Source organism: Idiotropiscis lumnitzeri, chromosome 4 (assembly GCF_059441095.1).
Source record: "Idiotropiscis lumnitzeri isolate Australia: NSW breed Sydney's pygmy pipehorse chromosome 4, RoL_Ilum_1.0, whole genome shotgun sequence".
Taxonomy (NCBI): domain Eukaryota; kingdom Metazoa; phylum Chordata; class Actinopteri; order Syngnathiformes; family Syngnathidae; genus Idiotropiscis; species Idiotropiscis lumnitzeri.
This window is the reverse complement of record NC_142394.1, coordinates 17,189,448-17,216,477: the sequence shown is the minus strand read 5'-3', so window position 1 is coordinate 17,216,477 and position 27,030 is coordinate 17,189,448. Positions and strand designations below refer to the sequence as shown.

The window sequence follows — 27,030 nt, the reverse complement described above, 5'->3', positions numbered from 1 at the left end:
AAAATGATTAAAAATAGCCGTCTCTTATAGATTTTGACCCTTGACCTGTGCCAAGGCCAAACAGTCAAAAAGAGCCTCTTTTATACAGAGAGGATGAATTAGAGTAGCGCTAGCATGTATTGTCTCTCAACAAACTATTTTCGATTTGTCTATAGAACTAGTGTGGACTAACACAGCAGCTGCTGTCCTATGTTTACTGAACATGAGCCGCCCTCTGTTGAGCGATGTTTGATTGTTGACTTGGAACAGGAAGTGCTCAAACAACCTTCAGCAATGAGCCACAAATGGATGGGCATCGACGCGTTAACACACTGATTTCGTTTTAATGACTTAAGTGTCGACAACCTTGGATTGTGAATGAAATGTTTTGGGGAAACACTTGAGTAACTTGAAACTGACAAAAGTAATAAGAAATGATAATGCCATGTTTGTTTAGGTGCATTACCCCGTTGAAGGACCGCATAACCTGCGGCTGAGACCAAACGTTCTCGCACTGGGCAACACTCCAGAATGCCTATTTTGAAATGTATTCATATCCTAAACAGATTCAAGAGAACCCTGTCAGCATCAGAACATAACAACGCCTCCCACATTATGTCCCCACTGTTTTTTTTTGCTTTCTTCACACAGTAAAGGCAAACTTGTCAGTAGCCTCCTCTTGCATTGAGAAAAGAAAACGGCACAAAATGCATATTGACAAGCCACAAAGCTTCTGGGTATGTTCTTTGATGATGAGACAGAACTGGAACTTTTTTTGGCAGGTCACATCAGCTTTGTTTTTCCACCCCCCAAAAACACTGAACTACCAACTGTGACATTTGTGGGGCTCGTTTGCCACATCTGTCTTTTCAACCTGTGCAGTGTAATCTCGAGACAGTCGAGGCATTCTTGGGTGAAACATGCGGCCAAGCTTTGTAAGAAAGCTTGGTCTCGGAAACAGGTCATGAATGTTCCAACACAAAAAATACTCAAGAATGGCTAAGAACAGTTTAAGGACAGAAGCGTTTTGAAAGGACGAGGGCGGACGGGGACGGAGGGTAATTATTTTAGGAATAAGGACGATGGGATGATGACAGAACGGTACCCAGATCATGGATAGAGGACAGAGCAGCAAAGTAGGGTGAAGTGCCCGTCTCTCTCTCTCTCTCTCACTCTCTCACTTTCTAGTCACTTCCAGAATGGAATTTTCTTTTTTTTTTTTTTTTAATAGAAGGGTACAAATATTTTACCCACTTGCATAGTATGTCCATTATAAGATATCAAAATGCACAACTTAAAAAATGTTTCAATATTTTTTCCAATTAAATTTCTTCCTTGATAACTTTTCTCGTTGCTTAAAAAAAGAAGACTCTAGTATTCATTGGCAGCGACAAAATCTATTGTTCTCTTAGCGTCCATACCAAAAAACTGCATCAGATACTTATTAGTCAGCCTCTCTTAAATACGTTGAGAGGAACATATTTCTGTTAACATTGTCCCACAGATGGTATTCCGCTATCCAGGAAAGGGAAGTTTTGCGTTTTTCTCCCGATGCAAGTCTCAGCGCAGTAATGACAAAGAGTGTCACAAAAGCTGGGAGTCATAAAACATTCAACATCATTCAAAGTCTCCGCTCCCATGCACACCGAGACAATCTGACATTCAAAACTACAAGAGAATGTCGGTCCAGGAAACATATTTAAGGAAGTCTATTTTTTTTTTCGTTTGTGGGGAATAACGACATCTTGAGGGAATACAGCTTGTGGGAAAAAAAAATAGTATGGCTAAAGTTTTTTTCCCCACCATCATCCTGTTGGCGAGTCTTATAAAACAAGACTGTGAAGTTTTGACAAACGAACAGGGGCGATTCTTGGAATTTCAATTCAGAATAGGCAAAAATGCTTGATGCGTATCATTTTTCTGTCATTTTAAGATGCTAATCTTGTTGAATTATCAGGATATGCCCTGATGACCTCTTTGGATTGTCATTGTCATTAAAAGACAAATCTCATTTCAAGGTTATAAGAAAACCCTTAAGAGTGGTAAAATCAAGAACACATCTTGAAGTGTCTTCTTTTGACTTATAAAAATGCAATCAAGTGGCCAATTTGCCATGATTTTGTGCTTGTACTATTTTACATTTTCATCAAACCACATTCTGTGGCCTTATCTGCAAAATTGAGAAATCATCGTAGCCGGGAGATTGGAGGTTCAGCTTCATCAGCAATCTGTGCTGCTGAAGTGAGAGACCTTCATTGGGCTCCTTCAACTGCGCACCCCCCCCCCCCCCCACCCCACCCCACCCCGACCCGCCTCCCCGTCACTTTCTGCCTCTCTGTTTCTTTAACTCTCCACCACGCACTCTCATTTGGGCTTTTGCATCTCTCAAAGGTACGGGGAGGAGACACGGAAGCTAAATTATCTCCTATTGTGTGAAATAATTATTAAACACATTCATATTTACATTCCACCGGTGAAGTGAGCGCATGTGGAGTACCCGGCCTTCTTGGCACACATCTCTGGAGGGATGATCTCATAAAAGATATCCCTTCCCCCACCCCCACCCGGCATTTGGTGGGTGTTGATGAGGACGCTTTCATCCAAAATCTCCCATATGTGCTCCTTTTGGCTTGAGATGTAGCGAGTGTGAAGGCCATATGATCCACTTCATTTCTCATTAAGGAATTAAAGCATCCACTGATCCCTATAAACGGGGGCACTGTCATCCTGTCTCTGTCCCCGTTTTCTTTCAAGTGACACTGGCAGTTGCTCGGAAACAGTTACAACTATAATTTCAAATGAGAAAGATTGAAGGACCCATTGGGGTCACTATGATGTTAATCTAACACTCGACCTCGAAGAAGACGGTAATTGTTTATCTTGTAATTAATCTTCCAATGGCCATATCAACAATATCTAATTAAACCGATGCACTATTGATCCTCATGCAGTCATTCTGTATGGTAATTATGAACAAAATGCTGTTGCATGCAAATCTGAACCTCAATTTCACTCTCACTGGACTGCATTCTCATAAGTGGTTTGCAATGTAATATGCAATCCACTGATGGCTTATTAAGATCTTTACAGTCATTTAATCTGAGACTGTGGTCAATTATATCTCTCTGGAGGAGCATTGCAGTTTCATTTGATATAAACAAAACAATCGGCCGTGAAGCTGTGGTCACGATGGAAGCCGATACACCGAGTCTGTTCGGCCTCGTCCTCCTCAGGGGACGTCTGTGTCTTTTTTTGCGCAAACAATAAATAATATTAATTTCATAGCAGACACTTGCCTTGGATCGATACCCATCGACTGCATCACTTGCCTCCGTTAGAGCGTCGTGAGAGTAATTACGTAGTTTATGGAGAGAGTCAGGAACACAAACACATTAGTAACATACAAATGAGACTCATGTTTTCTTAATATCTATTAGTCAAGACGTCTCTTTGGGGCCACAGCAGCGCTAAATAATTCAACGTATTACAAGAGAAAAGGTGCCTCCGTCTCGGCATATTGTGATCGCTCGCATGCTTTTCAACTCTCGGGATATTGTAACTCCAGCCAGTGACGGCGAGAAAATTAATTATAACACCGCAAATCGATGAACCACTGAAGGTGTCAACTCCCCAAAGAGCTGTGATTGTTCATAGCCGCCTGATGGATGAGGAACAAGGCCAGCGTGTTGAACTCATGGAGCCATGCACGCAAACGGACACTAAACACATCACAATGAGAAATCACGCTTTAATCATTCATTGGAGCTAAAATCCTAACACAGTGCAATGTAACCTCACAGTTTGGGGAGTATTTTGTACAAGGAGCTGTTTCTGTTGCACATCAGAAATAAAGCCAATGCAGCTACTTTCTAGGGCTGTACAGTTATTCAAATTCAAATTAACATTGCAATGTAGTAAAATTTGGGATGACGTGTGATTCGGTTCGGTTCCGATTCTCAGTACAGTAAGTATTCTGAAGTACGGAATCATATTTGCATTGTCCAATCTTTCCGTAGAACACAATTTCCTTATGTGGGAAACTATTAGGGTCCATGTGTGACGCGAGCTGCCACTGCACTCTTCTTCACACATGCGCACACAGACCCACATACAAGCTTGTCACAATGCTCGCAACTCCTCGATGAACGTGCAAGTATGTTAACAAAATACTGCTTTTTTTTATTTATTTATTTATTTTGTTGCTTTTTCTTCAACTCACTCACTCTCTATGGCCATAGATAGCGCTATTGAGCTAGCCTTCTCTCTAATTAGCGGTCCAGTTAGCGGGAAGTTTTTAGCGCAACGGTTCCAGGACACGTTCATCTATGCTGGGCAGGTAAACTGCCGGAATCGGAATTTACTTTGGAATCGGAATTTATTTCGGAATCGGAATTTACTTTGTATCCCGCTTCGCTTAATCAGATGCATTTCACTCTCTTCCACGGTCATTATTGTTCTTCTTTGTTTGGATGACATGATCTACGGATGCAAATGTAAATGAATGGGTTTTAAATCGTTCTCAATTTCAGTAAAACTCATGTTGCCGTTTTGGATCAGATCATGGGGGAGCTGTCAAAGTTTTTCCCTTGTATGGAGTTTTGTGCTATTGCGGGCTTCGCTATGGCTTCCAGGTTCCGGATATTGGAATTTCCTTTGTATGGAATCGTTAGTCAATGTAATATAGTAGTAGAAAATTTATTGCATACGTTTTTTTTTCCGGGTGGGGGAATTTCTGTTTGACAGAGGTCCGTAGATGGGAATACTTACTGTACCTTGGAATCAAAGTGCCTATTCTTGTTACTTTTGTGTTACCCTTTAGAGTTCAATTGAGATAGAGAGCGCGAGCGAGAGAGAGATGCGATGTGTGTAGCTGTGTGAAGAAGCAAATGAGAGCCACAATAAGCATTTTAAGTTGCATTTAATTGAAGAAAATGGATGAAGTGCAATAAACACAGCCATCTCTACAGTGTGACCCCAGTCCGAACTCATCCGTGAATTTGCCTCGTTCAGCATCATTGCGTCGGGAGGATCTGCCTTTGTTTATAATATAGACAATACCCAATTTAATAGTGCGTAGACCCCTCAGCTATTAATCCGAAGTGGCCAAAATGTGTACTAATCTGTGTTCATGGCTAAATTAAGCTATTGTGGCTTTTAATCAGGTGTGTTTTGTAGTCCGGAAATTACAGTGAATGGATGTGAATAGGAAATTAGCCAGCTAATGAGCTTTAAATAATGTTTTTAAATTATAAAACCTCTGTTGTGAGCCTCTCGTCATGCACTTTTTTTTGTGGTGGGGGGAGTGGACTGGTGAAATGCAAGGATGGAAGCGCTTTAGTAGGATGGGGACATAGGATTATTCTATGAATTAGGAGTGAGGGACAATGACAGAAGGCTGCCCAGATCACAGACAGATCAGCAAAAGAGGGTAAAGTGGCCATCTCTGGTAATACAGGTTCATTTATGGCTTTTGTTTGTCAAAAAATACATGGGAAACCTTGAAAAAAAATCATATATTTATATAGGATTGTAATTGCAATTTTGAGGGGGAAAAAATAAATCATACTTAGGTTATTTCTCAAAATCATTCAGGCCTAGTACATTACCGTGAGAGGAACAAGAAAAAAAAAAAGCATATGACTGAAAGAGACAATCCAGCAGCTTGCACTAACTAATAGGCCACAGAGCGGATTAGCAGAATGAGAGAAACCATTAAGAGCAGCCTCATACTTATCTAAGGCTGAGTCATTCTCTTATTTTCCTGCACATGCAGAAGCGGCCGTCAGGATTGGACGGGGGAGCTCCACGGCTGATGGCTCGTGCTTTACACTGTCAGTCTGCCACTGACTTCGACCTTTAGAAAGGAATGCTAGATGGAGAGAAGGCTTAATGAGTTTGTATAATAGCTGCGCTGTAGCTAAGGAATCATTCATCTACATGAGGCCCATAATTAGCTGGTAAGTCCAGTTCTCTGCTTCCACTTCCACTTATTATTCTGCTGACTTGTATGCAGGCAGTAGAGAAAAGCATAAACAAAGAGACAAAAACCCCTCTGAAGCATATTAATAAAATGCTCTGCGGCGTTGTCGAAAGCATGGCTGAACAGTCCGATAATCACTCGACTGACACCCTCGGAAAATGAGGAAAAGCTATCTGCAACATAAGTCATAGCCTGGTTTGAGTTTGCTGACAGGTGTACACTCTCGCGGGAGCGCTAATCCTCATGCTTCTTCGTCTGTCTTCGTCCAACAGCAGCGTGAAGCGGCAGACGCACGAGCCCTCCAGACAAAAAAAGCCATGCTTAACTGCGACACAAGGACAACAACATGTGCTTCCCGTGGTGGATGAAAAGAAGTAAATTCATCAAACACGCACTACCCACAACATTAGGTACACCTACAATGAGAGTCCGTACAAAGAGCTTTATCAAAAATTCCGTCCTTACAAATATAACATCGATTGACAGTGTTGGACAGGTGTTATGTGCACACTAAAAATGGATTTGTTGGGTGGCTGTGGAGTTTGAGCAGATTGGGTTACTTTTAGCCAAGGTTGGGTTAATTATTGTAACCCGTCAGATTGGTTTGAAGATTGGATTTGGCCGGGCTGAAAAGATGAAGCTGGTCGCCATTGTTCACAGTGAAGTTACAGCTGAAGCAACATTCTTAGTATTACTCTTGACCACAGCTATACTGATAAACTGGTTAACCCATTCCTTGGTTGCTTTAACTCATCCGTAGTTTTTACCTCTTTTTTTAAAACTAAATCTTGACCCAGCATGCTGGGTCAAATCTGGAACCCAATACACTGGGTATCAATAACCCAGCATTGACTTGGTTCCTTTTGCATCCAGTACCAGGTTAGCTATTTCACCCAATTTGGGTTACTTTTCATCAGCAGTTTAAAGAATGTGTTTTTGTTGCGCTTGTATAGAAGAGTACTGCGTCAAAAATAACTATTTCTGAATGAGTCATGCAGTGAAATAAGGTGTCTCAAAAATAATATTAATAATTAGTTTGCATATTCTCCCTGCGCTTGTGTGGGTTTTCTCCAAGTATTCCAGCTTCCTCCCACATTCCCAAAACTTGCATATTGAGTTAATTGAAGACTAAACATTGGCAACTGGTGTGAATGGTTGCGTGCCATGTGATTGGTGTACTCCTCCCCTCGCCCAAAGTCAGCTGGGTATGGCTCCTGATCAAGGAAAAGTATCATTGATATTAGATGCATGTGACAGAAGTTCAAATTTATCATCAAAGGTTTGTCAGAGGCAGTTACAGTATATATATTTAACAAAATGCAGGCATTCTTTTACATTTCAGACTGAAGCACAAGAGGAGAGCAGAGGTCTACTTTATACCTTCTCCGAGGTTACATCCCTGAAGTGGCGCCGGCAAATTCAATGGGTGCATTTTCCAGCGTGTTAATTACAATAGTTACATAGCAGTTATCATGGTGGGAGTCAGATGCTATTTCGGTAATAAAGCAATCCCGCATTTCTGCCGAGTATCTACAGTAAATAAATGGACCACTTCCCGTCGCCTGGCTGCTTCAGGTACGGAGGAGGAACCACTTTACAGGAGGACTACCTGTGGCACGTCATCTCACTAAAGCCACCTTTCTTAAATAGAGGGGCGCAATGCCATGCCAGGGAGGGCGGGTGTGCTGTTTTGCCGTACTTGGGGACTGACTGGCAAAAAAGGGTCGGGTGCCCAGCTCTGATTGTGAAATGCCTGCTTTGAGAAAGCCACTGTTCCAGTGTGTGCCACTAACAGTAGGTGTGCGGCTGTGCGACAATTTGTCTACGTTCCGACATTATGAAAAAAAAAAAAAAGTTTCTGCCTTTACTCAGGACACCATTTTCATGTAATTACGTCTGTTTGTGCTCTTCTGGGAAAAATGCTCTGGCTAGTTAAAAAATATTTTTAGTCTTTTATTTTTGGTCCCCTCTGTCGCCTCATTTTCAATTTGATCTTTTTTCATGCAGTATTTACACGTTTATCCCAAGCACGGCGGGATTACTTAACTTTGACCACCCCAAAAAAATATGATTCTTCTTTGAAGTAGAACATTGAATAAATTGTCAAACGGCTTCCCGTAGTACTGGTAGTATTAATAGAACAATACATGTAATATCGTAGTGTACTGTACTGAGTGATTAGTTTGTTTATTCCATCATGTGTAAACGTTGACTGTCCAACATATTGAGTGGGCGTGATTAGGATGCTCCATGGCCACGTTATCCGCTCCTGGTTTTGCCTCTCCTCCCTCAGCCTTGGCGGTCTTACTACCTTCTCTGTCTCTCAGCACTCCAGCATTGCTGCGCAAGCAGATGTTCTCTCGCTGAGGCCAATTATTACCATTTCTCGCATTTTGGCCGCAACGCTTGCTCACTCGCTCGACGGCTGTCAAGCGGGGAGGAAAGTGATTCCCATCCTCTCTCAGCAAGTGCGGCTGTTTTTTTTTCTCGGAGTGAGGGAGATGACAGCGTCAGTTTTGGGACAAAACAAGGCAGATTTCCGCGGGTGCGGGAAGGCATCATTTGATGTACCACACCTGTGAGTCGTTGTTGCGAGCAACCGGAGACGCGCGAGGATGGCCGCCCAGGACATGTGCTGAGGGACACACTTCTTCGGCGTCGTTTGAAAAGTGCTTCTCGTCACACACTCCGGACGTTTAACGCTCACCTTTTATTCTCTTGTCAAACTTGATTTAAAAAGAAGAAGAAAAGAAACCAACAAAAGACGAATATGCCCTTACTTGTGGGTCCCTTTGTCCGCTGTGGACTCTGCGCTAAGCTTCTCGTGCTTTGGCTCAGCTTCGCCGGCGTTACCTGCACCGGTAAGTTCTTCTCTAGGTCCTCTTTTGTTCACGTTTGGCAAAGTCCACGCAAGTGTCAACTTCAATATGGTCCATTTGGAATCGGCGGCGTGTGACGGAACACGGGTGTCGTTATATTGTTCCGCTGTCACCTTCAAGGTTAGAGGCTCTCACATGCTGACGCGGTTCAAACTTGATGCACGTCTCCGCAAACGCAACGTTGACGTTCTAATGTGGTGATGAATTCCAATCACGTTGCACTCGTTTCCTTCCACGAGTTGCTGCTGAAAATGTGACAAAAACTGTCCGATGACGCTTTGACCAGATGGCTCTTGTATAATGGATGACAATGCACAGTGACACGGTGCTCCTTTCCTGTCACATAAACAACCTTTCGCCCGGTAAATGTGCAGTAGCAGCTGGCTAATATGGGGAGACACGCCGGGCCTGTTTCTCTCCATGCACCGGCTGCAGCACGGATGTCCCACAAAGCATGCACGACTCCATCCTGCTGCATTTGCAGCCCGTTGACAGCTTTACGGAGTTGGGAGACCATCGACTTGCACTGATGAATTGCATTTTATGGCCTTGCCTCTTGGCCACGCGCTGCCACTCGCATGCAAATGTGCTTTCATGTACAAAACTGTTCGCTTGGCTTTCAACTTGACATGTTTTGCTTTGACCGTAGACTGAGAAGCAAACTTGTTTTTTTAATAGTCTCCTTTTTAAACGCAGGTCACTACATTCTCTTCAAACTGAGGAGCAATGTTATAGCAAAGTTGCTCAGTATGAAGTGGGCCACAAAATTAAAAAAATGACAAAAAGAATAAAGACATTGGTGACACATGCTATATTTTCCACATCTCAATGACACCTTCCATCGACTTGAGTGTTTCTAACATAATACATTGCCATCTATTCTTTTGATTCTCTTTCTGAGCCTAATCAACCAACTTGATTTGACAATGAGTCATTATTCTGTCTGATCACTGTGGTATATATTACTAGTCTCATTCATTCTGTCTATGGCCTGTGAAGAGAAAATCCTTTAAAATGAAAAAAACGCTACTCATGACTGTTTTTACAATTTAGTCTGAAAACCGCTGGTGTGTGTCCAAAAACGAGATTTCCTATGTTTCCAACTGTTAACCTTGCTTTGGGCCGAAGACAAAGATGTTAACGTTGTGTAAATTGTCTTGCTTCAGGGCACAGAGATGATGAATTAGGCGGGCTTTTCCTCTTGCATCAATTAGTGTTTAATTATGAATATATTAGGGCTAAATAAACATGCATACCTCAGGGAACCACATCGACCAATCTAAGGGGCAGTGCGAGCGCAGTTGTACGTTGTTGGGATGAATTCCGATCCTGTTTGCTCCGTGTGATTCCGCTTTGGCTCATTTTCATGTGATTTCAACCCCCCTTCATCCCCACTGTGAGCTCTCGCCACAGTCCAAAGACGTGAAGCTGAAGGTCAGGCTGAGTCTCCAAAATCCCGCAGGAGTGACACGCTTTGACTTTGATACTCTTTGTTTGCGCTGTGATCGACTAGTAAGCCATTCAGGGTGTTCCTTTTTCCTTGCACTCTATGCATGCAGGGATATGCTCCCGTGTGTTTCATGCGGATGAAAACAGGGAGTTTAACGTCAGTTATATCCTCTCCCTCACCTGGATCACATTTCAAGGCACTGTCCTGAGCGTCTGTCAATCTCTGTCACATATTAGGTCAATGTGAGTGTGCTTTCTCCCAACAGACTTCTTTTATAGCACAGGGAAGGCGAGAGCCAGAAATGGATCGCAGGTAATATAGTAGCCAATTCTTCCTACATCAGGACAGGGACAGTCTCCACTAAGATCAGTCAAACGATCCTTTGAGAGACAAGGCTGCTGACTCGGCGCTCAGCCGTATCAAAAGCCGACTTGTCTTTTTTCTTTTGCCGAGAAAAATAAGTCAGTCACTAATAAAGGTAGGCCTGTCAGTCTGGATTTTAGCTAGCCTAGCACTTTTTTTTTGGCGATGTTGTGAGGGAGTACACTTTGAGCTTCAGGAACAAAGTAGTGCACTGCTTTACTTGCGCGTGCACAGCATTTGATGCCTTCAATATGCAAAGTGTGCTTGTGTGTGTGTTTTTAAAGTTTCAACATGGATTTGCTTCCATGCGTTTTTAGTCACGTCTTTTTCACATACCGTGGTAGCTCAAAGGCCGACCATAATCTGTGATTTTGGATTTGGTTAGATAGACTTTGCAAATCTTCAGGAAAATTCCAGGTTGGCTTTTAATGTGAAATTTGCTATTTAATTGATGACACAGTGTAAACTCATTTCACAAACGCCCCGTTCATAAGTCGGTTGACTTATCTTTTTTTTTTTCTTTTTGGTTTCACAATCATTATATGCCCCATGCATGATGTACTTCACATACAGACGTATCTATCTGATAGTGCTGCATCTAATCGATTGTGTTGATTAATGCGTCAATTAATTGAGGAATAAAAAAAAAAGATTTCAATTTTTCAATTTTGCAGTGCAGAAAATGCACAAACTTAAAATCATTATGATTCAGTCACTGGTTTGGTCCATAATAAGAAAATTGGCAAGAATGTTGGTAATTGTTTTACAAAAGAAAAGCAAATGTTTTATTTTGATTCAACAAAAAAGATAATCAGGTAGGACAACCGAAATCGGAGAATATTTACTCTCGAGAAGCTGAGATGTAGAAAATTTGTACAATTTTAAATTTAAAAAGGTATCTTATCTATTAACAACAAGTTAACAACGGTTATTAAAACGGGTAACTAAAATATCTTGCATATTCATTAACGGATAAATCGCCTTCATTTTATCCTAAGCCTAACCTATGAGATGAAAAAGTTTTTATTATGATACAGATTTTAAAAAAACATGGGAAGAGGATCTTGACAAAATAAATTGCACATTAAATCGCAATTGCAATGAAATGGAAGCAAAACTGCAATATTTTTCAAAAATGGTTAACGCTATCGGTTTGTTGTATTTAGTTCCTGCGTACAAACTGCTGCAATTATACAACCTTTAAACAGACAATGTTTTAATTTTGTAACATGAACAGTCATATAATTATAAGCAAAAGTTAAGCTAGCTGCACTCTTAACTGGATATCAACCTTGCCTTGTGTTAAAACAAAAACTATCACAACATGAAATCATTAATTTTTATCGCAATGTTCAGTTAAAGAGATCACTGTATTTCATCAAATTTGTTTTCCATGCTCCTGTTGCTTTTCTTACCAGTCATTTATTTGAACTCATTCCTCGTCTCGTGTCTGTCGATTCACAGGAAAACACGAGCAAGCAATCCAAGCTGAGGGGGTGGGGGGGAGATGGATTTTTCTTTGTTTTTTCACCCATTGCGCCCCGTGAGAGTGTTGCCAAGTAATTGTTGTCCGGAAGGAGCGTGGGAATTGGACGCAATTTCCACTGGGTGTACTTTTTGTGATGATGCAAGCACGTGGCGATCCAGTGACACCAGGCAGAAATCCATTGCGTAATCCTGTCACTTGCTCGTGCCCATTCCCTTCTAATGCAAGAATTTCGTCTTCGCTTGCTGGGTCTAATCTGATTCATCCCAATGTTGTCTTTCTTGCTGCCAGTTTGTCTCTTCTCATTGACTCACGAACAGATACGCTAAGGCGAATGGAAGATGAAATTAAATGTATTTATTGGGGGTGGTGCGTCTTGTCGATGTAATTTGAAAACAATTGTGTTGCTGTCTAACGTAATTGAATTTGAAAAATTAAGAATTTTGTGTATCTTGATTTCATGCAGCTCCTTTAGGTGTGTGCAACTTAATGCACAAAGATTGTATTATTTTATTTCTGTACTGCTTGTCTTCAAATATTGTTCTTTTCATTGTTTAACGCCAGAAAATCAATGCTAGTTTCCTTAGCCCAGTAGCTAGCCTGAGCATTAAATGACTGTGCTTTTGTACAGTAGTCACTGTGTATATTCTTTTTTTCCTTTCAGATTGTATGGTTAGCATGTCATCCTTTTCCATCTAAGCCAATGGTAACTTCTGCATCCTTCTCTAATACCAACTGGCCTCATGTCTAGCTTCACTACTAATGATAGACCGATTCTTATTATTATTTTTTTTAACTTTCAAGGCCGCTAAATTAAAAGCTGGTTTATTTTGGCTCACTGCAGCATACTTCTCTTTCTCTATCTCTGCTGTGCTGGTGGCCCTGCCTGCAGAAGCAGATTGGCCCTCCCACAGCACTATCTGATTGGTTCCTTGTGCAGTGGGTAGCAGCCAATCAATTTTAGTTTGTTTGCTTGCGGGAGGCAACAGGCTGCCGAAATTTTAATGTTAGTCTACTACAACTCACAACTAAAAGAAAAGTATTTGCCGTAGTAAACTTCAAAGAGATGTTTGTTTTCATTGGACTATAAAAAATGCAGCTGAGCCTTGGAGCTCCGTGCACTTTTTGTTCAGACTTTTAAAACTAAATGGTCTATTTTCTAAGATCTAAAAAAAAAACTTTAACATGTTGTAAATTACTAAAGTTCTGCTTAAAGGCAATGAAACAAAGTCAAGTTTTGGAGTTGCTATTTTTAGAAATTTGACACCAATTTAGAATCGGCTTCAAATATCGGTCATCTGCCTCCATGACTACAAATAATCGGCTTCGGTATCGGCCCTGAAAAAGCATATTGGTCTATCACTATTCATTACATCTATCAACATTCTCGCAGCTCTAGCGCTCTTCCCTCGCAGCTCCATCCTCATCATTCTTTTACCAATACACTCGCTATCTCTTGTCTCAGTGTGTCCAAACCATCGAAGTCTTAGAAAGCAAAGTTAAAATAATTTACTCAGAAATGTACGATACATTATGAATATAAATTTTCTTGCCCTCCAGTCATTGGAAATGAATTCAAATGACACATGCATCCAAACGAGTGATGCAGTGAGCGGGGATTATTTCCCTCTAACTGCCAGATTTGACTAAATAAATTGGTATGTACATGTGCAGAATACTTCGCAGAGGTCGAAAATTACACTTTTATCGATCGCATTTCTCAGAAGCACAGGTTCTTTTTAATTTCATTTTCATACTGTTACCAGAATTAGATATTAGATGGTAATATTCTACTGAAAGGAGGAAGAGGTTTGCTTCTGTGCCAGTCAAAGATAATTGGTTGCGTTTATTTATTCTACTCTCTCCATGTTAATTTAGTTTGCAGATAACCCCAATATAAATGATCCTGCTTCTTGACACATGCCAAAATTGAAGTTATTGTGCATGTGGATTTGCTGTGATTAATGGGTGCCAAGATGATAGTCCTCTACAAATGAATAAGCGGTAAACGGCGCGTGTCATCGCAGGTCAGCTTGAAACAATAGACAAACACGCTCCATTTGGAGATAAATACTCGAGCACTTTAGCTTTAACTGAGCTGTGTCCCCGTGTTTATCATTGCCAAATAGCTGTCTTGAGGAGTTAAAAAAAGGACTTTACAAAGGTCACGTGGAGGATGGAGCCTGTAGAATGGGTGGTGTTATAGCCTTTGCCTTTTATGCAGAGGCCTTGCAAAAGCGCTACATCTGTCAAATTCTGCCCTTTTGTTTCAGCAACCCCATTTCTAGAATTCAAGCCCGTGTGAGAAGGCTGAGGTCCTGACAATGACTCATTCCCCTCCTGAAACGCAACGCATCATTCTAGGTGTATGTGCGTGTGTGTGTGTTTCTCTCTGGCTGGTTTATCATTGACCTCTAACCTCTCATGCGGGATGGGATGACCCTGTGCCTGATTCGTAAGCACGAAATAAAATAAAGAGCCATGGTCACAATTTAGGAAGTCACATTATTGTCTGCCCCTGTTAAAGTGTTTGCACGTTAACATCATCCAGGAAGTGTGCAACTAAAGTAGCATCTCCTTGGCGAAAATTGCCCTCAGCGGAGCACTCTGTAAATTAGGCTTGAACAATTAATCACATTGTAATCAGCATCGCAATGTGGGAAAAGGCAATTTTCAAATCGCAAAGGCTTTTGTTTTGGAAAAAAACAAAAACAAAAAAAACGAAACAACCTCTGCCCAATTTTGGTTATTGTGTAGGCTTTGTGTATTTTATTTTTTATAAAATCTAGATCAGTGGTTTTGTCTCTTTTGTCTCTGCGGGGCCCACATTTTCCACAAGTGTCAAACCACTTTTATACTTGGATAAATCAAGAAAAATAAAGAAAATACATTGTTAAAACAAATACCATTGAAAGTATGTGTATCATATTGTAAACATTCACACTAACAGTAAAGTCATCATTACATTTAAAGGGAAAGTCGACCCCAAACAATTAACAAAAATATATTCTATGCAGCCACACTAGTCAAAACATTGCATTCTGATTAATATTGCATTTGTGGAATATGAGTTAATGCGTAAAATCTACCATTTTTGTACATCTCAGGACGGACAATTTGTATTTGCTCTCCCTGTCTGTGACCCACTCATAAGGAATCGATGACCCACTTTTGGGTCCCAACCCACCAGTTGAACATCACTGGTCTAGATAAATTCAGTGCTTAAGGAGTGCAGTCCGCATGTTTACATACTGTTTCTTGCAACATGAACATTACAGTAATAAAGAATTCTGGCAAGTTGTCATTGTGAACATTTAAAAGACTGCAAGTCGGAGTGTTTAATAATGTAACAAATTGAAATTTGGAGCTTATGATGGCAGTATTGTAATGTTACAGACCGCACAAGGATTAGGTCTTATTAAAATTGTCATTCGGACTCGTAGAAAACACTTTGCTGCCAAGCTTGGTGATCTTGCAGATTGAACTCATCCATACTAGTTAAGAGCTGCGAGATTCTTGTTTTGACATCCAAACATTAAATAGAAGCGTTACGTTCAATTGCATCTCCCAAGATATTTCACCATCACACACATGCGCCTAAGCGATTTAGGTTGAACTTGAGTTTTATGTTCGCAGAGAGAGGCAATTGGCAGCGCTCATAGAATTCACAGGTTTTCTTGTTTAGGCTTTGTTCGACTCAGGATGATCCCTTTCCACCTTCGTGTGTGTTTTATAGAACAGAATGGTGTCTTGGTGCGATTTTAGTTGCTCAGCTTGCAGCGACAGCAGTGGCGGGTTATATGTTCCTGATGTTCCAACTCTCCGAGTGATCAATATTCTCGTACAAATGGTTAATTGGCCATCAGTCACTGTCTGCAGAAGTGCTTACAAACCCGAAGGTGTCTCGATGCAGCTCATCAGAACTACGCGTCCGCTCCTCTGGGTGCTCTACTTGCCTTTACTTTAGACCGCGCTGCAGACGGCGAAAGCGCATCTGAATGCGATATGGAGAGGCATAGATTAATAGTTCCTTAGTGAGGCCACCAGGGAGCGATGTGAAAGCCTCTTCCACTTTATCATGCAATGTAGGCAACCTCTGCACTAGGTAGTGAGAAAACAAGACTGAAATGTTCTGAAGGTCAATTGATTCCAACTAGCAGTTATCAGCGCTGTCGTTATTTTTGTTTTTATGTGTCTGAGATGTTTTTGTGGAGCTGCTAACTCTCTGTGATGATATACCAGACACCTGAGATAAGTCTCGGAGGAAGATATTCGACATAGTGTTAACAAGGCAACTTAATGCATCAAGAAAATGACAAAATGACGGCAATTATGCCGCTATCTTACCCTTGACGAAAAACACACCTTCCAATTGTTGAGCTCATTGATATGCCTCCCCTTATTTAGCAGGACAAAATGTAAAAAAAAAACATAATTAGAAATCAGACTACCAAGACAGCTTTATCTTGCTAGGTCTCGATTGGCAAGGGTATCTGAGGGAGATCTGGTGCCGCCTGACCATGAATTTGTCATATTGAAGTGATTTTGTTGATAAGACAGGAGCCACAATGACCTTTTCTAATTATGTCTATGTGTCCAGGCACTGAGGCCTTAGGGAAGCCAATTCAACTGAGTCAACACAACACTGACTCCAAGAGCACATTAAAGCCTATACAGCATGTTTTGCTATTGCGGGATTACAAACACTTGGTTTAAGACCCTGTAAAGTGACAATGTCTTGTAAATTTGACACACCACAAAGAAGAGTATTAACAAGCCTGCCAAATTCAAATGGGAAAAAAATATAGCAAGTGTATAACATAAGGCTCCAAAATCATGAAAAATAGAGCCGCCTTCCACCGGCAGGACTGCGTGGGCATGTCGGATGAAGCCGACCTTCAGCTGTCAATCAAGTACATGTCCTCCCGGCTCCTTCACGGGCCGCAGAGACAATTGAGACAATTTTCTCCTTCTTTGCCTCTGTTGAAATTCAGCGGGCCGATGGAGGGATTGTGGCCGACGGTGATCCACTCTGAGGCTGATTCCCATATTCCCATATATATATATATATATATATATATATATATATATATATATATATATATATATATATATATATATATATATATACACCCCCCCCACCTGTTGAATTAGTAACAATTATGTAAATCTTGTAAAGTTCCACTTGTTCCTGATGTTTCCTTCCAAAATAATGTGTTGTTCATTTTTGGAGTTTTTCTTCCACAAAACATAAACCTTTCATCATTTATCCTAGATGTGAGAACGTGAGAGAGCAGCCTCTCTGCTCTATGTAGGTTCTTCTGATATTGTTTTCCCCAAAACAAGCCCCATTTCAGTTGTGAAACTAGGTTTTAACATCACGGATTACAAATTAGGCAGGGTTTAAAAATGTGATTTATTTTGTATTTATTCATTTATTTGCCAAGGCCATCCGGGGAAAAATGTAGAATGCAGTGCAATGAAGGATGACAACATAGCTGCTATTGGGACCGGTCTGTTGCTATCTGCAACAAACAGCGTTTCAATTTCGTTCCATGCTTAAAATCCAATACCTCTATACCGTAAATGAGCCTTGTTTTTGATAATTACCTGCTGAAACGCCCACGGCTCTTGTGAGGATAAGCGGTTTGGATAATGGATGGGTGTATGTTTGAGCATTCATTTCAGGAAGAATGAAGAATTTAGAAATTGACTCTTACAATGTGAGCCAATCAATTCTAGGGGATAATTACATCTATACTGTCCATGACAGTGGTGTGTTTCTATATAGGTGGCTATGTTTTGTATATAATGTGTATATACGTGTGTTTGTATAAATACATGTGTCTATGTACACACATACCTGTTTGTACAGTTCAGACATTCGTAAACATTTTTACAACAATCACAAACATCAATTCACGTTTGCCGTGAAACAACAGCACAGCCAGCCAACGACAAATTACGGGGGAGGGAGCCAGGCAGTAATAAGGGAGACATGCACGTACTTCATACGCAGTGGGGACATGATTTGGAATGTGGAACGTAGACATATCTGAACATTTGATAGGTTCAGTGACAATAACTCCATCCATCCATTATCTGTACCGCTTCTCCTCGCTAGGGTCGCGGGCGTGCTGGAGCCTATCCCATCTCTCATCGGGCAGTGGGCGGGGTACTCCCTTAACTGGTTGCCAGCCAATCGCAGGGCACACGTAGATGGAACAAGCATATACATCCACATCACACCTAAGGGATATTTAGAGTGTCCAATCAAACTAGCATGCATGTTCTTAGAATGTGGGAGGAAACCAGAATACCCGGAGAAAACCCACAAAGGCACGGGGAGAACATGCAAACTCCACACGGGGAGGCCTCTGTACAGTGAGGCCATCGTGTCGTCTGCCGTGACATCCTCCATTATTTGAACGGAATTTGGATTCCAAAAAAGAGGATTTAAACTGGACCGAGGTGTTGTGCACTTTGTAAATTCTGAGGGGACTTGTTTGAATTTGTTCTGATCAACAAGTTAAGTGTTCCCTATAAAAAAGTTTCTGTACAGGCTTTCTTGAAATTCTATTGGCCTTGGCTTATGACAACTCTCTTTAAATCCTTTCTTTAGTCAATGCACTTCTTGCTTTGGGTCAGCTTGGGGGAGTCAGTTCTTAAAGTGAGATCAGCATGACATGTAATGCTAATGAGGCAAAAAAGACACACTGGAGCTTTTATCAAAAAGACAGCATGATGTCACCAGCTTCACTGTAAAGGTTATTGATATTTTATCCTAATTGGACACCTGACAGGAGTCCTGTTTCTGCCTTGAGAGAGCCTTTACAGACACACTGCAGTTTTATCATTTTGTAGAGGGTGTCTGTTATGCTCAAATCATTTCAAAGTCTGATTTTGTTCATTGTTAGTTTTTGCAACAGCGAATGTCTACTAAATAATATACCCGAGAATATTCAATGTGGGAGTCACTTAATGAATGCACATCGGTGTCCAATTTCCAACAGTGATTTAATGTACATGGGCCTCTGAGCTCAGGTCATACGATATTGTTATCGGCTCCTCTAATGACTTCATTCATCCTTTTATACTGTACGGGTCCGGCACATTTAAACTCAATTCTGAGCATCCCGTCACTCATTGGAGGATGATACAATAGAGGATTTTTCACTTCCATTTTTTCCACATGAATGTTAAATGGGTTTCATTTACATAGAGCTTTTCTAGTTTCACGGTGCTCAGCACTTGTTACACCATCGCCTCTCACTTAAATTCGTAAAGATGACGGCAAGCAATTACCTGCGTGAAGTTGGCCCCCCATTTGTTGCAAAAATAGGTGGAAATAGTTTGTTTCGTTTGTGCTGCGTTTGTGCCCGTTTGTGCTGTTAAAATTTTCGTTTGTGCTGCTTCGGTTCGAAAGATATTACACTTTGTTTTATTTCGAGTGTGACGTCACCCAGCCCCCCATTTTCATCCGATTGACTTGGGAATGGTGCCATTCGTTTGTGCTACGTTTGTGCCCGTTTGTGCTGTTAAAATTTTCGTTTGTGCTGCTTCCGTTCCAGAGATATTACACTTTTTAATTTCGAGTGGTGACGTCACCCAGCCCCCCATTTTCATCCGATTGACTTGGGAATGGTGCCATTCGTTTGTGCTGCGTTTGTGCCCGTTTGTGCTGTTAAAATTTTCGTTTGTGCTGCTCCGGTTCGAAAGATATTACACTTTTTAATTTCGAGTGGTGACGTCACCCAGCCCCCCATTTTCATCCGATTGACTTGGGAATGGTGCCATTCGTTTGTGCTACGTTTGTGCCCGTTTGTGCTGTTAAAATTTTCGTTTGTGCTGCTCCGGTTCGAAAGATATTACACGTTTTAATTCACGCGGTGACGTCACAAACAGGAACGCGCCAGCGTCAGTTTGTTTTGTTTTGCTGTCGAACAAGGAGCTCGGTATCGCGCTACCGCGTTCAGTCAATCACTTGAATCACTCGTATTTGTTATTAATTCCAGGTTATAAACTAGTTCCTGGAATGAACCGATGTTTTGTATGTTTTTGCGCATTTTACATTCTTCATGATCCTGGAAAGCAACTGTTGCCGGACGAACTTCAGGTAAACAGGTCACACTCACTGTTGTAGCTTTTTTGCTAGCATACAGTAATCTTAAAACCTTCCTGTTTTCACTGCTGTAAATTACTTTAAATTCGGTCTTATTTCTTTTAATAGTGTTGTTCTACTGCTCATTCATTTATTTCATCAGTAGTCATTAAAGCTATGTGATTATTTCTTAAAATTATAGTAGACGTGAGGCTGAAACATATCCGTTGAACTTTTTGAAATAAAAACAACTTAAAGACACCCCTCGATGAAGCATTCCCTCATTTGAGAACAACTGAATTAATATAAAAACAGTCCATGTGTAATTGATGAGAGCCTGCAGAGAAACCTTGGGTGAAACGATAGCTTTATGTGTAAAGAAAACAGCAACAAACAAAACCCCAAACTATTTACATTTCAACAATTAAGCAATCACTGCTTTGTGAAGCTCTTTGTCTTTTCTGATGCTGCTTTCACTCTACTTTCCAGGTCATTGTGCATCTCCCAGTCAAAAGCAGCCCTCCTGCAATATGCCACATAATGTCCGAGAGAATCCTCTTCGAGATGATATGACTGCTCTAAAAGTAAACTGTCAGCATCAGACTTCTGGGAATTTCCAGCAGGGCAACTTCTGTTCAACTCATACCTAGGTCGGTGTCAATCCACTAAGCCTCTCCATTTCTCAACTTCAGTAGTATGAATACTGTATCAACATCAGACTCATCACAGAGGTCAACATAATTTTTTAATATATTTTTTCCTCAGTATGAGAAGTAGTAGAGGCATCGTCAGGTCTTAAGACATGACCTACATCAGCTTTTTTGTTTTGCAGCAGAAATCCACGTTTCCCTCAATGAAGGCAAGATGACGAGCAACAAACCGGTCAACACGAATGGGAAGGCTTTCATGCTTGAAAAGCCCATTTTTTATGTTTTTGAACTCTGCTTCAACAGCTGCCGAACTTGCAGTGATGCTGGTACTCCTGTCCAGAGTGGTAAGTAACTTCCCTGTCTTATGATGTGGGTAATAATCTCAGGGAGGAAGTGGATGTTATCCCTGTCCCCCTCAGCCATGGCAAGTGACCTGATCTCCTCACATATTTCTGTCACCCACTGTCAAGCGTTAGTCTGGATCTGCTGCTGATGCTCCTCGACGGGTTCCTGTGCCTGAACCTCTGTGTCTGGCATGCTGATACAGTCTTCTTGTGCTATTTGTGTTTTCAGGTATTTCTTGCACTTTTCTGATGGGAGAGGGGTTCCAGAACTGTCATTACCTTCAGATTCATTAAGTGCCACAATAGTGATGGCACATAGAAGTTATTTTGCATGTTCCACACATTGTGACTTGAGTAGTTGTGCTAAATCTCAGAAAAAATCTTTTTACACAATGTCTTTTATTTTTCAGGCGGTCCCACTGGGAGATCATATTGTTGCAGTGTGCAACGTCTACCCTGACAAAACATGGCAGGTTTTCATGCTTAAAGCACTCATTGATGTAGGTCTTCAAATCGGGGTGAGCGGTAAAAGCTTTGGCCAGAGATCCAAGAATGGCAAGAGAAAAAGCACTCACTGCTTCTATTGGGGACGGACGGGGCACCTGCATGAATCAATTTTTTTCAGCCACTGTGTGATAGCACATACGCCATGCTTTTCTGACATCTGTACCAATGTCTTGTACACATAGTTGTTTGACTCCAGTAGTGACAGAAAAATGTGTCCAGTCCAATGTCTTTAATGCTACCACTGCGAGGTGCACTGTACATAAATACATAGATGTCCTCATTTGTGACGCAAACTTACATCTTTCTCTGCAGTGATGCACATTTCAGCAACCTTACACGCGCAAGGTCGACGATTGTGTCCATTTGGACAAGCGGCTGGATGAATTCTAAATGACCTAAAATAATTTCTTATTGAAAAACAGTAGCAACACAATACAAGTTCTTAAGGCCCAAAACAGCACAATCGACAGACTAGTTCAACCAAAAAGCGGATGTTTTTACAGCAAAAATTAAAGTTAGAAAAGTTGTGGGGACTTGCTGGCTTATGCCACTAGAAATTGAAACAGGCATTATCAATAAAACTGAATTGTTATTCGCATTCCTGTCTTTATAGACTCATCACTAGTGGTCATGTCTGTCGAAGTAATTTTAATTGAAAAAAAAAAAAATCAGGCTTTGCTTTTTAATTGTATGCGGTTCAACAGAAAGAAGAAAACCAACTCATGAAACAGGCGTCGACAAAGATGATGGTGCCCTTCCTTATTTTAATTCTATATTTTGTTGCAAAACATGCTGGCAATCAGGACAAATTTTGGTAACTTTCACTGGACTTCTGCACCTGTCAGCAGGAAAACATCCCGATTTGAAGAGCTACATTAATGAGTGCTTTAAAGTCTTGCTTGGGAGTCAGCATGCAAACCTGCCGCCATGCTTTGTCAGGGTAGATGTTGCACACTGCATCAAAATGATCTCCCAGTGGGACCGCCTGAAAAATAAAAGACATTGTGTAAAAAGATTTTTTCTGAGATTTAGCACAACTACTTAAGTCACAATGTGTGGAACATGCAAAATAACTTCTATGTGCCATCACTATTGTGGCACTTAATGAATCTGAAGGTAATGACAGTTCTGGAACCCCTCTCCCATCAGAAAAGTGCAAGAAATACCTGAAAACACAAATAGCACAAGAAGACTGTATCAGCATGCCAGACACAGAGGTTCAGGCACAGGAACCCGTCGAGGAGCATCAGCAGCAGATCCAGACTAACGCTTGACAGTGGGTGACAGAAATATGTGAGGAGATCAGGTCACTTGCCATGGCTGAGGGGGACAGGGATAACATCCACTTCCTCCCTGAGATTATTACCCACATCATAAGACAGGGAAGTTACTTACCACTCTGGACAGGAGTACCAGCATCACTGCAAGTTCGGCAGCTGTTGAAGCAGAGTTCAAAAACATAAAAAATGGGCTTTTCAAGCATGAAAGCCTTCCCATTCGTGTTGACCGGTTTGTTGCTCGTCATCTTGCCTTCATTGAGGGAAACGTGGATTTCTGCTGCAAAACAAAAAAGCTGATGTAGGTCATGTCTTAAGACCTGACGATGCCTCTACTACTTCTCATACTGAGGAAAAAATATATTAAAAAATTATGTTGACCTCTGTGATGAGTCTGATGTTGATACAGTATTCATACTACTGAAGTTGAGAAATGGAGAGGCTTAGTGGATTGACACCGACCTAGGTATGAGTTGAACAGAAGTTGCCCTGCTGGAAATTCCCAGAAGTCTGATGCTGACAGTTTACTTTTAGAGCAGTCATATCATCTCGAAGAGGATTCTCTCGGACATTATGTGGCATATTGCAGGAGGGCTGCTTTTGACTGGGAGATGCACAATGACCTGGAAAGTAGAGTGAAAGCAGCATCAGAAAAGACAAAGAGCTTCACAAAGCAGTGATTGCTTAATTGTTGAAATGTAAATAGTTTGGGGTTTTGTTTGTTGCTGTTTTCTTTACACATAAAGCTATCGTTTCACCCAAGGTTTCTCTGCAGGCTCTCATCAATTACACATGGACTGTTTTTATATTAATTCAGTTGTTCTCAAATGAGGGAATGCTTCATCGAGGGGTGTCTTTAAGTTGTTTTTATTTCAAAAAGTTCAACGGATATGTTTCAGCCTCACGTCTACTATAATTTTAAGAAATAATCACATAGCTTTAATGACTACTGATGAAATAAATGAATGAGCAGTAGAACAACACTATTAAAAGAAATAAGACCGAATTTAAAGTAATTTACAGCAGTGAAAACAGGAAGGTTTTAAGATTACTGTATGCTAGCAAAAAAGCTACAACAGTGAGTGTGACCTGTTTACCTGAAGTTCGTCCGGCAACAGTTGCTTTCCAGGATCATGAAGAATGTAAAATGCGCAAAAACATACAAAACATCGGTTCATTCCAGGAACTAGTTTATAACCTGGAATTAATAACAAATACGAGTGATTCAAGTGATTGACTGAACGCGGTAGCGCGATACCGAGCTCCTTGTTCGACAGCAAAACAAAACAAACTGACGCTGGCGCGTTCCTGTTTGTGACGTCACCGCGTGAATTAAAACGTGTAATATCTTTCGAACCGGAGCAGCACAAACGAAAATTTTAACAGCACAAACGGGCACAAACGTAGCACAAACGAATGGCACCATTCCCAAGTCAATCGGATGAAAATGGGGGGCTGGGTGACGTCACACTCGAAATAAAACAAAGTGTAATATCTTTCGAACCGAAGCAGCACAAACGAAAATTTTAACAGCACAAACGGGCACAAACGCAGCACAAACGAAACAAACTATTTCCACCTATTTTTGCAACAAATGGGGGGCCAACTTCACGCAGGTCAAGCAATTGTGGCTTTCATACCAAAGAGGACTCAGAGATTGAAGCCACATTCTGGCATTTGATCTTGTGTAATTATTTTATCTACTAAACAAAAGACTCAATAGAACCACGTAACTTGATGATTGACCAGAAACTATTTGTATACAAACATATTTGTCTCAATTAAGTCTACTTTAAGGAGGTGTTTCCCCCCCCCCCAAAAAAAAATTCATATATATATATATATAATTTAAAAAAAAAACATTGAAGAGTGCTCCTGGCTACTCTATCAGACAATTGATGGTTGCATTTGCATTTTTTTTTTTCACATTTTTATGGCATCTGCCCTTTTCCAGAATAAGTCCAGTGGGCTCTAGGGATCGCAAATGAATCCCCAAGGCACGTTCGTAAATGTCGCCAAAAGTTGATTTTCATGAATACAGAGCAGCATATTGAATTGTGTTTAGCCTAAGGAGTTAACAGTGAAGTGTCGAGTCAACAGTTTGTAGTTGAATAATCACAGCCGTACTATTAAAAAAAGGGGTGCTGCTAATACGACTGCAACACACAGTAGGTGCCATTTTTGCTTTTTAAATTTTCGTCTCCTTGTCATAATGATGATGCAATCGTATTTCTTTCTTCAAATCTACCCTCAAAAACATTGTCATGATCTGATCGATGCCGATTCCGATATTTGGCCGAATGAAATTCAGATAACGGATGAATCGGCTGATTAATTAAAAAAATACATATAATGAATAAAATAATTAGAAGTTAAAGGCTTAAAGTCAAATTACAGGCAGAACATTTGACTGTTTTATGATACTTTGTCCTTTAGTATATAATAATAATAATCTTTATTTATGTAGCGCATTATGTCACTTTAAAGAGAAAAATAAGATCAGTACACTTTTTTGGGGGGGTGAATGGATGTCATTATCTTTCTTACAGAGTAATGTGTCCATGTGTTTAAATAGAAAATCTGTCAATTTTATGTGCTAATATTGGGTGAAAAAAAATCATCCAAATAATGAATCCCATTGTTATAAATTGTGACCCTAATTTAAAATCCCAACCTTTTTTGAAAGAATCAAACCCAAATCTTAATTTTAATCCTGAATTTGAAACATATCCTTTACGCTTTTTCCGTTTCCAGGCCATTTCCTTGGGCTGTGTCAGCAAAGTTATACAAAGCATCCTCATCTTAAATCTTGCACGATTATCTGTATAGAACATTGATGTATTAATCAACTACGAAACTTTTCTGAAAACATGAATGCGAGACGCAAAGAAAAAACTGCATCTTTTAACATTCTTCCTTTTCCTCTTTTCCATTTTGCCTTCCAAACGAGCAATCGCGGTAAATAAAGCTAAAAGAGCAAACACAAGAGGACTGAGCACATTTGTAACTGATGTTATCCTTAATTTACCTCCACAGTCTGACCTCTCTTTAACTTTTTATTGTTTTGACTAACAGCACATCCCCACATAAATGTGCATCAACTCCCACACTAACTAGTAATTCTATCAGCTTGATGCCTCATAAACTTAACCCCACGCCTCAAACAACACTAAACTGCGGCTGGTACCGCTAATATATTGCCTGTTTCTTTTCTCGTTATTTTTTTGTGTCTTTGACTGATGACCCGTCGGTCTACGCAACATGATGTCCATATCCTCGTATTCTTCAAAAACATTTACAGCCATGACGCCTAGCACCTATTTATATATTTTTAAATTAATTTCCAGGTTGAAAATGTGGGTGGATTTGTTTTAGGACGCGTCATCACAAAGCTAATTTCTTGGTCTGCCACATATGCTGCTTATGGCGTTGCTTTGACATTTCCACCAAAGTGATGATTAAGGCTAAGGCTGATTGTTGTTGTAAATGTCATTGTTGAAAGTGCCTTCATTTTACCTTTCTGCACTGGGAAAATTCATGTCTTTTTCACCAAAAGTACGAGAAGCAATCATTTTCAGATCATGGGCATCTTTTATCTCCGTGCACTTGGCTGTGGAAGTCTTCCACTCCCTGTCCAGATTTGTAAGAAAGGATTTGTCCCACTCGTGTTCACAGACTGAAGATTAAATTCAGTCCCATGTAGATATAAAAGACTCTCTAACTTGGATAACGGTTCTAAAATCTACAAAAGGTGCTTTTAGCTCAGCAGCCTTCAGCTCTTTTATCAGGCTTGTTTTACCTTTCACATTCCATTTATATTAATCAGTCGATTCCCTCAGCACTCCACGCTCATTAAAGGCGAATGGGATGTTGAAATGTGATTTTTTTTGTGGTCTTCTCCCTTACGACCTCCTTGTTCACTGAAAACCTTGACTTCAAAAAGTCTCTTAATCGCTCTTCCAGAACTGTGCGCAACGGTGTGTCATGAAGAGCCCGCACTGTCTGTATACAGCG

At 40.7% G+C, this 27,030-nt stretch overlaps 1 protein-coding gene and 2 long non-coding RNA genes across 8 annotated transcripts in view; 2 read left to right on the top strand and 1 right to left on the bottom strand.

Annotated features, from left to right (window-relative positions):
- Positions 1 to 8,257: 8,257 nt before the first annotated feature.
- Positions 8,258 to 27,030, top strand: part of unc5a (unc-5 netrin receptor A) — a 151,339-nt gene continuing 132,566 nt past the window's right edge. For all 3 annotated transcript variants that reach the window (XM_088293074.1, XM_088293073.1, XM_088293072.1), the window contains exon 1: positions 8,258 to 8,820. In XM_088293074.1, the coding sequence (XP_088149200.1) occupies positions 8,730 to 8,820 (91 nt within the window). In that variant the 5' untranslated portion in view covers positions 8,258 to 8,729. The remainder of the gene's footprint in view (positions 8,821 to 27,030) is intronic.
- LOC148338356 (uncharacterized) lies at positions 19,915 to 23,499 on the top strand. 2 transcript variants are annotated; one of them, XR_015842990.1, is made up of 4 exons: positions 19,915 to 20,888; positions 21,074 to 21,232; positions 21,359 to 21,461; positions 21,643 to 23,499. It is a non-coding gene; the product is annotated as an uncharacterized LOC148338356 (long non-coding RNA). The 2 variants fall into 2 exon arrangements; XR_015842991.1 differs by having other exon boundaries at positions 21,071 to 21,232.
- LOC148338355 (uncharacterized) lies at positions 22,486 to 24,627 on the bottom strand. Of its 3 annotated transcripts, XR_015842989.1 has the most exons (5): positions 24,114 to 24,627; positions 23,479 to 23,639; positions 23,135 to 23,293; positions 22,906 to 23,008; positions 22,486 to 22,724 (listed from the first exon to the last, which is right to left on the bottom strand). It is a non-coding gene; the product is annotated as an uncharacterized LOC148338355 (long non-coding RNA). The 3 variants fall into 3 exon arrangements; XR_015842988.1 differs by having other exon boundaries at positions 23,135 to 23,296; positions 23,479 to 24,627; XR_015842987.1 differs by having other exon boundaries at positions 23,479 to 24,627.